Below are 14,651 nucleotides of genomic sequence, written 5' to 3' on the forward strand. Positions count from 1 at the left end.
ACACATATATATATATATATATATATATATATATATATATATAAAATACATATATATATATACATACATATATATAATCAGTATGAAACAATATATGCATATATATATTGAATCAGTATCAAAAGACATTGCTTAATTTTAAAAATATTCTCTTATTGATCAATTTCTTTATAGAAAGGAGGAGAGCATAGTATCTGCCCTGAAACAGTATTATTAGAAAATGATATCCTGAGCATTAGGATGTATAATTCATGTTGCTTTCATTTGCTTGGGCCATTGTAAAAATCCATAAATCATTTTCTTGTTCATGTATTGCTTAAGTGCAATTTGTCATTTTGCATTAGTGGGCTGCTTCAGCTCATTCAGTGCTTTTAATTCACTGTTTAGAGTTTAACAAAATACTGGCCCTGTCTGATAACTGAAAAGACACTGAAATGTGAAGCTCCACCAATATCAGCCAGGTTAAACAAAATGAAGAGGCATGATTCTATTCTGAATATCAAGATAATGGTGCTTAATGGACTATCTAGTATTCTCAGTACCAAGAACAAGGACTGGTTTGTTCTCTGTTGAGTTCAAAACATTATATCACAGTAACTAGAAATACTTGAGTACTTAATAGCATAAGCTATAAAGCTTTCCCAGAAATTCTAGTCATTATTCACTGTTTACTAAAGATAAACAAAAATTGATACAGTGTCCATGACACCAGCTCCAAAGCTTTGCCTTTCTGCTTCTTCAGTTGGGTCAGACTACCACAAATAAACCTATTTCATGGTTACCACAAAACATGCAAGTAGTCTGGATCCTTTGTGTTTGAACTATGGGCTACGCTTGCTGATAATGATAAGTGACAGAAACCACCTTGCTCAATCCTGGTCCAGTCTGGCATCTGAAACTCTCCTTATTGATAAATCATTATTTTTTTAAATTCTTTTTTGGTTTTGTTTTATTTTAAAAAGATATTATCTCTCCAAGCTCCTAGCACATTGAAATAACAAAAGGATTTAGAAACAAATTGCGTTCGCATCAACTTAAGTCAATGCAAACACTCATTTATCCAAATGCTGGTTGACAAACTTGTTTCTCTCCCGCCCATTCCAGCAAAGACTGGGGGGAAAAGCAATCTCTATACCTAGTTTTATAGTTTGTAAAACGCAATTCAAGGATTCTTAGCCCCCTTTATTTCTGCCTCACTTAGAACGCAAAGGAAAGACAAATATGCATTATCGATACAACGTATAAACCAAGACTTATGAACCCAGATGTTTATAATCTTCCTCCAATGATAAAAACTTCTCCCCTTCTGTTCTGGGATGCAGTTCCTCCTAGCTCAGACAGCTGGCGCTCCTGGGGCTTAGCGAGGGATGGAGGGTGGATTATGTAAACTAAATTTGCTTCTCCCTTCCCACTCCAGTTATGGGGAGTCGAAGAACGCAGGACATACATGGCACTCTTCACTTCAAAGAGGTCATCAACCTCATCATCCAGATTGCAGCACATATAACCATGCCCTCACTAAATTCTGGGTTTTCCGGGGGAAGAGTGGAAAAGCAAAAGCTATAGGGGGATCTGCTTAATTATCACAAGCTAGAAAGTAAACCTGTTTGTTTAAAAGGCATTTTAAGAAAGCAATTTTAAAGTGTTGCTTTGTTTCTTGGGTGACAGGGTGGAGTTATTTTAATAGCTCCAGGGTAAGGAGGCAGAGAAGGTTATTAATACCAAAGTCCAAATGTTGGCTCCAAACAAAATGATCTCGCAATTGCCCTTGGAAGGAGTCGCCTCTCAAAGGGCGGAGGGCCGGAGCAGTTCTATTCTGCTCAGAAGACCCCATTGTCACCCCTCTGGTCCCGGGTCGGCGCCGCGGAGACTAGGAGTCATTGAGGATAGATCTCTAGAGGACCGGGGCCTGGCGTCGCTGGCGCGGACACCGGCCTTGTTGACCCAAGAAATCCGGTAGAGCCCCCAACAGGCAAGCCCTGCAGAACCAGGGCTCTAAAGCAGAATTATCTGGCTTGCCCTACGTTGCTTTCGCCGCTAGGAGACGCTTGTAACCCACGTTTGCAGAGAGTTCCCATTCAAACCATCAGCTACCAAAAAAAAAAAATACTGCTCAAGTGTTACAGTGGATGTAGTGATTATTTACAGGGAAATCTGGCCATCTCCCCACGTTCTCATCTCCACCTCTGGAACCTCTCTTGCTTCCAGCAAATGCCTAAGTCTCTTTAAACTTCATATATATTTTGGAAGCAGAAAATCTATCCCCCAAATTCTGGATCTGCATTGTCATTCAGCTGCATGTTTCTCACACGTAAACACGCGCGTACACCCGCGCACACACACAAGTGTTTCCATACGTACAAATGAACACATTAGAAAATTACCATCATTTTCACTAGGCTCCTGGATTCTGATGAGTCAGCTTGAAGAGCTCAAAACATTTCATTTCAACCCTGCAGATCTGAATAAAAAGAAAAGGGGGAAGGGGTGAGAAGTAGAGATGGAATACCGTATTAATATTCAGATACACTATAATCTCCTTTTCATTGATCCACAGGTCCTTTTATACAGTGCCGCTTCCTTCTCGGCCGCAGACGTGATGCTGAAATCATTTTAACTGCAGCGGTTTTCTCTTGGCTGTGGCCAGTCCTCAATTTACTGCAGCTGGAAAAGGATTAGCCATTTTTGCTGGCATCCTTTCCTTCTAACCGTTCAAAAGCAGGACCCATATCCCTGAAAGAGCCAACTGGGTGGGGGAGGGGAGCGGGGCGATAGACAGGAACTCCCGGGACTCGCAGGAGCATGCCTCGGACTACAAGCACGCCCATGGACACTCACGCTCTTTAATTTCTGCCTGAAGAAAATGGCAACATACCCCGGGGTCTGAAACGACTCACCATTTCCCGCAGATTGTGGTGGTGTTACTCTTGGGTCATTCATTAGCAGAAGCTGCTAGGGACTCTTCCTATCCTGTGGCAGGAGAAGGAAACGGAGCAGGGGCTGCTTTCGTGAATAAACAACCTATTCCTTGTGAGCAGCCCATTAATTAATATAAAATATATTTATATATCTTTCCTTGGAGAATTAGCATTCGATCCACTCTCCAGCATTGAAGAGTTCGCGCTGTATTTTAACTTCACAAGAACTGAATGTGCGGATGCGCCGCGTTGCCCCGAGCCTCAGGAGTGGGCACTCAGAGCTGGTCAAGCGAGTCCTTCGGAACTCAGGGGAGGCTGGGTCGCGGCTTACACAGAACCCAGCACAGGGTAGGGAGGAGGAATACGAGCACCGTGAATGTGCAAACGTGTTTGCAAATACCCGCAGCGGTGCACACTCGAGGCCCCGCGTGTGTACCGCACCAGCTTACCGCCCTGCCAGCCTACGCAGCAGCCCGGCCATTATACCGGAGAGCTGAACCTAGGCGGGGCAAAAATTGGTGCCCGTACAACGTGGGGGAGGGGAGGTATCTCCGATGTCAAAAGAAAAAAAAAAAAAAAATCTAGCGGAAAATAGCCCGCGCTCCCGGCGGCTGAGTGGCACTTGGCCAGACCAGGCGCAGGGATATCGTAAGAACCTTGCAGCACCGGGTGGTGCTCTGAGACCTTGCTACAGAGCCCAGCGTTTGGATGGCGGGCTCCTAGGCAGTAGCTCAAATGGAACTCTTCAGTCTTTCATCAGTACACTTTCAGCTCAAACGTATGTCCCAAATAAATTATCTATTTGGTAAAAAAAAAAAAAAAAATTGTGTATATATATATTTAGGGAGGCAAGAAGCACTTCTAACGCGGAAGCACGTCTATAGAAGCTGTCATTCCAAAATCCCTCCGCTTTTTAGGACCCACCTCCGTACCCCATTCCAACCGTTTAGCTCCTTTCCACAAGATCCCTCCAGACCCTCAGGCTTAGATTGACACATGCTAAATTAGAGCCATTTTTTAAATGTCCTGTCAATCTCTGCTACAGTCCGTTAATTGGGCAACCCCTGCCAATTATTGGCCCCATGCAACTTTTTCCTTCTCAGTGTTTTCTTTCCATGATCAGTAACAGGGAAAATACCTTAAAGGAAAAAGAATGTTAGCATCACTGGAAATCCCGCTCCTCGGAGAAAACACCGCAGCTGTTGCTATTATGTTTTCGCATTTGCTGATGCAAACAGGGGAACCTCTCTATTCCCTTCCCATTACCTGCGGCTGGGGACTGGGAACTTTCCGCGGCAGAGTCCCCAGCCAGCGCCTCGGGACCTGCGGGGCTGTTCTCTCTCACACACACACACTCACGCTGAACCCGGGCAGCCCAGGAGCGGGTTGTGTCCCGCCCGGCCTGGCTGCCCGGTGACGTGTCTATTTGACGGCCGGTTTGGCCAATAAGCACTTGCTCAGTGGGTGGTGCTCCTCGACGATTGGTTGGCAGAATGAGGGCGCTGCGCAAAAACAGAGAAGCCGAGCGCTCGGAGCTCAGAAACTGCCAGCCGAGATCACAGGCTTTGAGGCTGAAGCTGGAGGAATGAAGGACTGAAAGAAAAAGAGACAGGTTAGAAGCAAAGAGCCTTGTGCAGGAAACAGCAAAAAGAAAATTGCTCATTATATTTACAGAGAGGCAAGTGACGGTGGAGAAGAGGACAAAGGGAGAGAAGATATGAAAGCCAAAAAATACAAATAGAGCGAAAGAGAAAAAAAAAATGTCAAGAACATCCAGCCAGAGAAATGAAGAGAATGAAAGTTTTATGCTGCAGAGCCGTTCTGTGTTTTTCCGGCACAAAATTTTCTCGCTGTTTTTAAGCCCTCCTGCATTTGCCAGCCGTTGATATTAAGAGGGATGTTCAGCGGTGCCAGCAGCATCTCTTCTTCCTTCTCCTCTTCCTCTTCATCTTCCTCCTCCTCCTCCTCTTTTTCCTCCTCCTCATTCTCCTCCCATCAGCAAGAAGACAAACCGAGGACAGTCTTGAAATATCGAAATTTCCTCCTTGGGATTTGCCAGCGCCGCGTTGCGCCAAGACTGTCGGAATAAAGGACGCTGACTATTGTATTGTCATTATTTTATTAATTGGTCAGTAGGAAGATTACAGATGAGGAAAGGGGACGTCTGTCACCTTTCCTGCGCTAAGATTGAAAAATTAGACTGGATTGAGGACAGCTTTAAAATGAAGTAAAAAGAATAAGATTTTTAAAAACCGAAAGGCATAGGTGCCCCCCAAGTAACACACTTTTATTTGTATTTTTTTGAGATTTTTTTTTTTTCCGTGGTGGTGGGGGAGGTTATTGGGTGGCTGACTAGCTACTGGGAAGCAGCTTCCTTTCCTTTTGGAGATGATTGTGCTATTATTCTTTGCCTTGCTCTGGATGGTGGAAGGAGTCTTTTCCCAGCTTCACTACACCGTACAAGAGGAGCAGGAACATGGCACTTTCGTGGGGAATATCGCTGAAGATCTGGGCTTGGACATTACAAAACTTTCAGCTCGCGGGTTTCAGACGGTGGCCAACTCACGGACCCCTTACTTGGACCTCAACCTGGAGACTGGGGTGCTGTACGTGAACGAGAAGATCGACCGCGAGCAAATCTGCAAGCAGAGCCCCTCCTGCGTCCTGCACCTGGAGGTCTTCCTGGAGAACCCCCTGGAACTGTTCCGGGTGGAGATTGAGGTGCTTGACATAAATGACAATCCTCCCTCTTTCCCGGAGCCAGACCTGACTGTGGAAATCTCTGAAAGCGCCACGCCAGGCACCCGCTTCCCTTTGGAGAGCGCATTCGACCCAGACGTGGGAACCAACTCCTTGCGCGACTACGAGATCACCCCCAACAGCTACTTCTCCCTGGACGTGCAGACCCAGGGAGATGGCAACAGATTCGCTGAGCTGGTGCTAGAGAAGCCACTGGACCGAGAGCAGCAAGCGGTGCACCGCTACGTGCTGACCGCGGTGGACGGGGGAGGAGGGGGAGGAGGAGAAGGAGGAGGAGGCGGTGGGGGAGCCGGCCTGCCCCCCCAGCAGCAGCGCACCGGCACGGCCCTACTCACCATCCGAGTGCTAGATTCCAACGACAATGTGCCCGCTTTCGACCAACCCGTCTACACTGTGTCCCTACCAGAGAACTCGCCCCCGGGTACGCTAGTGATCCAGCTCAATGCCACAGACCCCGACGAGGGCCAGAACGGTGAAGTCGTGTACTCCTTCAGCAGCCACATTTCACCCCGGGCTCGGGAGCTCTTCGGACTCTCGCCGCGCACCGGCCGGCTAGAGGTGAGCGGAGAACTGGACTACGAAGAGAGCCCGGTGTACCAGGTATACGTACAAGCCAAGGACCTGGGCCCCAACGCTGTGCCTGCGCACTGCAAGGTGCTTGTGCGAGTGCTGGATGCTAACGACAACGCGCCGGAGATCAGCTTCAGCACCGTGAAGGAGGCGGTGAGCGAGGGCGCAGCGCCAGGCACAGTGGTAGCTCTGTTCAGCGTGACCGACCGCGACTCAGAAGAGAATGGGCAAGTGCAGTGTGAGCTGTTGGGGGACGTGCCCTTCCGCCTCAAGTCTTCCTTCAAAAATTACTATACCATTGTGACCGAGGCCCCCCTGGACCGAGAGGCTGGAGACTCCTATACCCTTACGGTGGTGGCCCGGGACCGGGGCGAGCCGGCGCTCTCCACCAGTAAGTCAATCCAGGTCCAAGTGTCGGATGTGAACGACAACGCGCCGCGCTTCAGCCAGCCGGTCTACGACGTGTATGTGACCGAAAACAACGTGCCAGGCGCCTACATCTATGCGGTGAGCGCCACTGACCGCGATGAGGGGGCCAATGCCCAGCTAGCCTACTCTATCCTCGAGTGCCAGATCCAGGGCATGAGCGTCTTCACCTACGTGTCCATCAACTCTGAGAATGGCTACTTGTATGCTCTGCGATCTTTCGACTATGAGCAGCTTAAGGACTTCAGCTTTCAGGTGGAAGCCCGGGACGCCGGCAGCCCCCAGGCGCTGGCGGGCAACGCCACCGTCAACATCCTCATAGTGGATCAGAACGACAACGCCCCTGCCATCGTGGCGCCCCTACCGGGGCGCAACGGGACTCCAGCCCGCGAAGTGCTGCCCCGCTCGGCGGAGCCGGGTTACCTGCTCACTCGCGTGGCTGCGGTGGACGCGGACGACGGCGAGAACGCCCGGCTCACCTATAGCATCGTGCGGGGCAATGAAATGAACCTCTTCCGCATGGACTGGCGCACAGGGGAGCTCCGCACAGCGCGCCGGGTTCCAACCAAGCGCGACCCCCAGCGGCCTTACGAGCTGGTGATCGAGGTGCGAGACCACGGGCAGCCGCCCCTGTCCTCCACTGCCACCCTGGTGGTTCAACTCGTGGATGGCGCAGTGGAGCCCCAGGGCGGGGGCGGGGGCGGAAGCGGCGGGTCAGGGGAGCACCAACGCCCCAGCCGCTCCGGCAGCGGAGAAACCTCGCTAGACCTCACCCTCATCCTCATCATTGCGCTGGGTTCAGTGTCCTTCATCTTCCTGCTGGCCATGATCGTGCTGGCCGTACGTTGCCAAAAAGAGAAAAAGCTCAACATCTACACGTGTCTGGCCAGCGACTGCTGCCTGTGCTGCTGCTGCTGCGGTGGCGGGGGTTCGACCTGCTGTGGCCGCCAAGCCCGGGCACGCAAGAAGAAACTCAGCAAGTCGGACATAATGCTGGTGCAGAGCTCCAATGTACCAAGTAACCCCGCCCAGGTGCCCGTGGAGGAGTCCGGTGGCTTTGGCTCCCATCACCACAACCAGAATTACTGCTACCAGGTCTGCCTGACCCCAGAGTCTGCTAAGACCGACCTGATGTTCCTTAAGCCTTGCAGCCCTTCTCGGAGTACGGACACTGAGCACAATCCTTGTGGGGCCATCGTCACCGGTTACACCGACCAGCAACCAGACATCATCTCCAATGGAAGCATTTTGTCCAACGAGGTAAGGCTGAAGCGAAAGGACCACCATCTCTCATCTCCTCCATCTGAAAGCCTCCTCTAGCCCGGCCCTTGTATCTCTGGTGCACTATGTATTTATATTTAGGATATTAGCTTATTTGTATCGTTGTGGGAGTCCTGGATGTGGGGTTACCTTCTCCCACCCCTCCGTGTGTAACCCAACTTTCGCGTTGGTCCTAATTCTCTGCGCTCCACCCCTCCACATTTATTTTCATTCCCTCCCCCTGGTGCTTTGCCACCTTGAAACTGTCTCTCCCAAGTTTCCTTTAAAATCTTAACCCTCTGTCGTCCCCTTCCCTTCTTGGAAACCTGGGGCTATTAGGGAAACTGCGCGAAGGGAGAGGAAAATGTGGGGGAGGGGCTTGCTAGCCCTGGCAAAGGTCTTTTGCTCTTCGCTTCTGTCCCAGACGTTAATAAAGTTGATTCTATTTTGCTTTGTTTATGCTGCTTTCAGTCGCGTGTACAAGTAAGCTATAAATTGTTTAACTTTACATAGTTATCTAAGCTCGAATGCATGTTTTAGTGAACAAGTTATTAGATCCTTATCCTCTGAACTTGGGTTGGAAAAAAAAAAAAGCCTTCAGTTCTGTTCTGGACAGCATTTACAGAAGCTCTTGAAGCCGAACGCCCACACAGTGTGAATTTGAATGAAGTTGCTTTGGCACAAACCCCTGTAAGAGTAAAGAAAAGGAAAGCTTCAACAATTGTTGTTTTAAATATTTATTGGCTAATAATCACCTTCTTGCCACTGTTTTTGATAAATCACTACTGTTGGCTTTCTTCATCAAAGAATTTGGCTTGTCAATTCCGATTTATTTTTAAAAGATGGAGAAGTGGCAAAGTTCTATGGGGGGGCACTGGGGAGAATGGAGTTGGTTCATGTAAAAGTTTGGACCGGAAAAGGTGTGTGGGTGGTGGAGCCCGAGAGAAGAATACAGAAGGCCTTTGAAGAGGGAGATGATTGAGGGGGGTGGGCAGGATTTTGAACTCCTTGATAGCTCCTTATTTTATTTATTTGAGTCTTAGGTATTACTCATATTACTCATTGACTTTCATGAATATATTTGTACAGCTCATTTGTATCTAAAGCACATTTTGAAAATAAACAACAAAATAATTCCATAAAATATCCAAACTTTTTGCTTATTGAGCGTGCTGTTTTTCTTGTGTCAACCAGTATGCATCTAAACACGTTTTAGGCCACTGAAGTCTGCAGAGTATAACTAGATTAACTCTGTTAGTGATAATAGTTCATGAGCCCCAGCTCTGAAGACAATTGCATTCTCTCTTACAAAAAAAGAAGAGAAAAGAATAAGAAAAGGAAAAAGAAAACACATCTAAAGTTGGCCAGTGTTTTTTAAACCTTTACAGCTGACTGAAAGAAATTTGGACCCAAACGTCTCTGTGTATCTTCCCTGCCCTTACCCAGCAATCACTAGGCTGAGGTCTCAGAAAAGGTTGGAAATTCATAAAAGTATACACAATTATTTAAACTAGATGTTATTCCTAACCTCAAAATGCAGACTATAAGTTAAACCCTTAGCATTCAAATGCTCTTGATTTATTTATTTTTTTTCCTAGACTAAACACCAGCGAGCAGAGCTCAGCTATCTAGTTGACAGACCTCGCCGAGTTAACAGGTATGGACCCTTTATTCCCCTAGCATGGTGTTTGGACAATTTGCTACCTAGAAAAATGTAGAAAGTAGGTATATTATTTGATATTAAAATATAAAGTATATAAAGTATTTTAAATTCAGGCAGGGCAAAACTGCTGGTGATATTGTGTTTCCTATATAACACATTATTATAAGGGCTTATTTCATTTATATACAATTCACAAAATGTTTTTGTCGGTGTAAATTGCTTACATGGCTTGTGATAGTTTTTATAACTTTTAGATGTATATTTACATCTGTTTTATGAATGAGATGTAAATATGTATTTTACCCCAATCATAGAATAATGGCTAAACTTTACGTATCTTAAGTACTGAAGTTGGCCATGATCAATTTTCAAAGAGGTAGGCTTAGATTATGAAAACTAACTTTATGCAGAAATAAAGCCAACCAAGAGGTCTGTGAGTCTGCAGCACACATCTGTGACCATGTGGTGGCAGAAGAATGTTTTCTGTGTTTCTTCACCTTTTTTATTCTAATACTGGCATTTTTGTACTTCTAGTTCTGCATTCCAAGAAGCTGACATAGTAAGCTCTAAGGACAGTGGTCATGGAGACAGTGAACAGGGAGATAGTGATCATGATGCCACCAACCGCGGCCAGTCAGCTGGTAAGTGTGACCAAAGGGCAATCTAAGTGCTGACTTTGATTTTTTTTTATTCTCCCAAATGAATCAAGAAAAGATGGTGTCCGAGGTAACTTTCTGTCAGTTTAATTCTGGCAACTCAACAGAAAGATGATGTCATCTTATGTTGTTGTTCTAGGTTCAAAGAGGTTTATAAAAATGTGAAATTCCCTTGGAGAGGTGAAATTAGGAAATCATTGGTGAATATCTTTCATATGTAATGTTCTTTAGTGGAATTATATTGCATACAGAAAACCATAGATCTCTCATCTGGTCCAGTCCTCAGTCTTCAGTTAATTAAGGTATTATTAGACTTATTTATGGGTGAGGTCTCAGAAGATGAATGAAATTGATTGACCTGTACAAGGTCACAGAAGATAACTGGATGATTGGGGTCTAGAATCCAAATTCCTTCCTTCCATAGTAATGCACTTTGGGCTCCACCAAGTATGGACTGAAGGAAGGAAAGCGGACTGGGAGTCTTGGTGGGTTGAAAGTAGGGTTTCCAATCTTGAGTCGTTAAGCTTCAGGACACAAGTAAGCATGTGTAATGTATGTTGTCTGAAGCATTTTGGGTTTCCTTGTATTTTCCACAGGTTTTGTGTTCTGTTAAGAGTTGGCTCTGAGTGTCTTTGTATGTGGGCTTCCTGATAGTTACTGATGAGAATTGCAGTGTCATATTTTTGTTCGCTGTATTCTGCTTTAATTTTCTCTACATAAGTCCCACCTTTAAGTTTTATAGTTACCTGTTAGTTCTAATTACTAATCCAAAAATAAATTAAGTGTGCTTTTTAAAATGAAAATTTCATAAACTTCTGGTTTTCTGTTTACTTCATTGGATTTCACCTAGGCAGGGTGCTTGTTAAATTTTTAACTATTTTCTTCTAATTTGGTATTTATTTGACACACAAGGGAAAGGAAAGGCTAGTTGATTTTTGTTATAATATTTCTAGAAAATATTCATCATTGGACTATCTCTGGATTCCTCTCAGCTCTCTTGAGATTTGATCTTGATTTTGGTTAGTAATACTAGTGCGGAGTGATGGGATCTTTATTTTAAGGTGACATTACTCCTCGAGAGCATCCATTCCTTAACACACTTGGGCGACCTCTAAACGGTGCTGAGGCAGTGTGTCAAAGGGCAGTGTACACCCCATGGTGGACTGGCAGCAGTGGTTGCTACAAGCCTCTCACTTGGCCAATGTGTGCTGTGTCTGAGGCTGCCTTAGCCTTGGGAAATCCAGGCAGGATGAAGGGGGAAAAGGCTGCTCAAGGGTCTCTTTATATTGCTGCAAGTCATTAATATGCAGACCTAATGAGACTTGAGAACTGCCAAGAATCCCCGGAGGTCCCTGCCCCTTGCGGGCCTTCACGTTAAGTGAACAGAGCATCTATTTAGTGTCTGGGAACCTGACAACAAACCAGATCTTGCCAGAAGTTTATAGGCAAGTACAAAGTCCCTTTCATTTTTGCCCTATATATTGTATATGATTGATTGTTATCTTTAAAAAAAAGATACATGCAGAATTGTCCATTTCTAGTCTTTCTTTGGAGTTTCCAACTTAACTACCAGCCCTTTAAAACAAAGTGTCTGATATAAAAAAGGAATATTTGCTACATGTTTTTAAATGCATTTTTCTCCTTTCCCACCCACCCCATTTTGTTTTTCCTGTAGCACTCCAATCTCAATGAACATTTCAATTAGTTTAGTCCCTTAGACATAATGAGCCATAATAACCTAACCGAAGAACGAGAAACCAATAAACATCTGCAGAAAGGGCTAAATTTGGAAGATAGATGGGAATATCTTCTTATTGATGTCTTCCCACTAGCTATTTTATTACAAAGGCACTCAGTATTTCCATTTTGGTAATGTTTCTTTCAAATTCTTTGAGATGTCAAAGCATTTAAAGCAATATTAAAATATAAAGTGTTTACTGGAAAACATTTGAAAAAGCCAGTTTTTCTTTTTCTTTATTGAAATGGTAAATTTTCTCTGATTCCTAAGCTCTTGAACATGTAAAAGTATTAATTACAGAATTACCAATCCATTTGTGTACTTCATTAGTAGTTACAGGGCAACCATAACCTACTGGGCACACTAAAAGCTGTTTTAGGTGTAATAAAGCACTTACAGTAAGTAATTGTACTTTTGTGTGTTCAATTATGATCAAATTTAATATGTTTAATTTTATTGTAAGGATGATTTTAAGTGTTTTATTTTTTTAAGTCCTAAATATAGACAATTAAATGCGTTTAATTAATGACTTTTTCAGTCCATACTGATGTTGTATATTGTAAATTGCACTGTCAATATCTAGAATATTTTTAAAAAGTTAAGCCCGCTTCAAATACATCTGTTTTATTTGTTGGTAAAGCCAGATAATAATGATCTTCCAAGTTTGCAAAATGAGGTAATATAATTCATAACCCTTCTATTTCCAGGTTAAGCAAATGAAAATATCATACCAATAGCAAATCCCACTTAAGTACATTTTAAATGGGGAAGATTAAATTATCAAGAAAAAATAATATTAGAAAGATAAAAATTCTGAATTCTTCCTTGCAGTTTGTAGCTCATCTCATGCTACAGAATCCACACTATTTAGCTTAGCGCTTTACCTGTTCAAACTTCCTTTTTCTTAATTTACTTACTTTTATTTTCCTGTGTCAGTGTTCCTTCGTATTTATTTATTTGGATATGCCTTCTGTTTACTCTTTTATGAATAGTTTTCTTTTCTGTTCTTTCTCTTTTTCGCTTTCTTGCTTTTCTCCTTTCTAAGCCATTTGCAGTCACCAGTCTTGTGCACAGAAGGGCTTTAAGCACGGAGGCAGCTGCACAGAGAACCACATAAGCTTTTCAGTTTCCCACTGCACCTGGCTCCATGTGTGAAATTCCTCGGCTTGACCACTGCTCTGTGCCACTTTTCTTTCTATAGCCTTGTCAAGGTGCTTTCCATTTATTTTTCAGCACACTATTGATGTATTGGTTAGGTATGGCAGAAGTCCAAGGAGATGTGGTAAATGCATGCATAAACCATCACAAGAGCAAAAACTGATTAATCACAGCTTGAAGAACTAAAAAGGTGGACTTTAAAGATATAAATTTTCAATCTTATTAGTAAATCATTAGATTAAAAGATGATTTTTCTATTTTAGCATGTAACAGTTTTAGTTGTATATTAAACATCTTAAATATAACTAGAGAAAGTTTTCTACCAATTATTAAATGTCTATACTATAAATAACATTAGAATTAATTATGAATTTGTTCTTTTAAAAAAGCATGTTGAAGAGGAGAACTGACCAGTGATTGAGTTACTTGTTATACTTTGCCTAAAAATTATTAAGTTTCTCTTGTAAATTTTTCTTCATTTGTAAAGAAATTTATCTATTAAGTGTGTTTAGTTCTTATGCAGCTATTATGAGATCCATACACTATATAGGGTCAATATTTGGCTATAAATTTAAAATGTAAAGTGACTTGGATTGTCAGAGCTTTCAAATTAATATATTAAGACACACATCACTACAATATCAGCAGGAGAATTCTTGGATTATCATGAAGTACAAACATCACTTTCCTAACTCCAACAAGAATTTAGATATTGGCAAAGGAGCTTTTAGCTTTATAAATAAAATGATTTTACACTGTTTGTTTACAAAAGCTTATTTAGGTTTCTGTTGAACCTCTGAACTACAACTTTTAATGTGAAGAGAGTTTTAATTGGGAAAACATGAAAGACAAAATTTTGAGAGAAAGTAGAGAAAACTATTTTGAAAGATAAGTGGGGACAAAATTTTGATATGCCTTTATTTTTTCATGAGTTAATTATGTTTATAAATATCTGTTTCAAAAAATACTTTGCTTAAAATTATAGAAATGCTTGTAATTATTATTAGTATTTCTTAGTTTCCCATTATTAGGTAGTTAAGGGAAGAATGGAAACTTCCTCAAAAAATGAGAGTTGGTTTCTTTAAAACTCGTTTACCATACTTAATGAAGGCATGTTATATGATAAAGAAATATGCATGTACTTTTTTATTGTTATCATTAGAAGCCAGCACCATTTGAATACAACTCTAATATTTTTGAAATCACAATTTGTTCTCAATGGAACTATCCACTTCCTCTGACTTAAGGGACAAATTTAAAAATATGTCCTTTAAAATTTATCTAAATATATCTTTGCATAACAAGCAGTCTATCACGTCAGCTGTCATGCTTTGCAGAACAGATTAGTTCTGAGAACTGGAAAAATAAATAAGTGGAAAAAAGGATTGCAAGTAAAAAAAAAGTGTATGTTTAGACATTTCTTGAATATTAGCAAAGTTTCAAAAATGAGTTGGACCTGTACTTTTCCTATTCTACATATCCTATAGGCTCAATAGTAAGGT

At 43.1% G+C, this 14,651-nt stretch overlaps 1 protein-coding gene and 1 long non-coding RNA gene across 6 annotated transcripts in view; one reads left to right on the forward strand and one right to left on the reverse strand.

Annotated features, from left to right (window-relative positions):
* Window positions 1-4,317, reverse strand: part of LOC125619342 — a 71,855-nt gene extending 67,538 nt beyond the window's left edge. For 2 of the 3 annotated variants that reach the window (XR_007350839.1, XR_007350840.1), the window contains exons 1-3: window positions 4,185-4,317; window positions 2,898-2,970; window positions 2,385-2,461 (exon numbers count right to left, since the gene is read on the reverse strand). This is a non-coding gene — a long non-coding RNA (uncharacterized LOC125619342). The remainder of the gene's footprint in view (window positions 1-2,384; window positions 2,462-2,897; window positions 2,971-4,184) is intronic. The other variant, XR_007350838.1, reaches the window with a different exon arrangement.
* A 130-nt stretch (window positions 4,318-4,447) lies between these two features.
* Window positions 4,448-14,651, forward strand: part of Pcdh10 (protocadherin 10) — a 58,109-nt gene continuing 47,905 nt past the window's right edge. For 2 of the 3 annotated variants that reach the window (XM_048812063.1, XM_048812064.1), the window contains exons 1-3: window positions 4,448-7,934; window positions 9,533-9,591; window positions 10,132-10,238. In XM_048812063.1, the coding sequence (XP_048668020.1) occupies window positions 5,307-7,934; window positions 9,533-9,591; window positions 10,132-10,238 (2,794 nt within the window). In that variant the 5' untranslated portion in view covers window positions 4,448-5,306. The remainder of the gene's footprint in view (window positions 7,935-9,532; window positions 9,592-10,131; window positions 10,239-14,651) is intronic. The other variant, XM_015479037.2, reaches the window with a different exon arrangement.

Source organism: Marmota marmota, unplaced genomic scaffold (assembly GCF_001458135.2).
Source record: "Marmota marmota marmota unplaced genomic scaffold, marMar, whole genome shotgun sequence".
Lineage (NCBI taxonomy): Eukaryota > Metazoa > Chordata > Mammalia > Rodentia > Sciuridae > Marmota > Marmota marmota.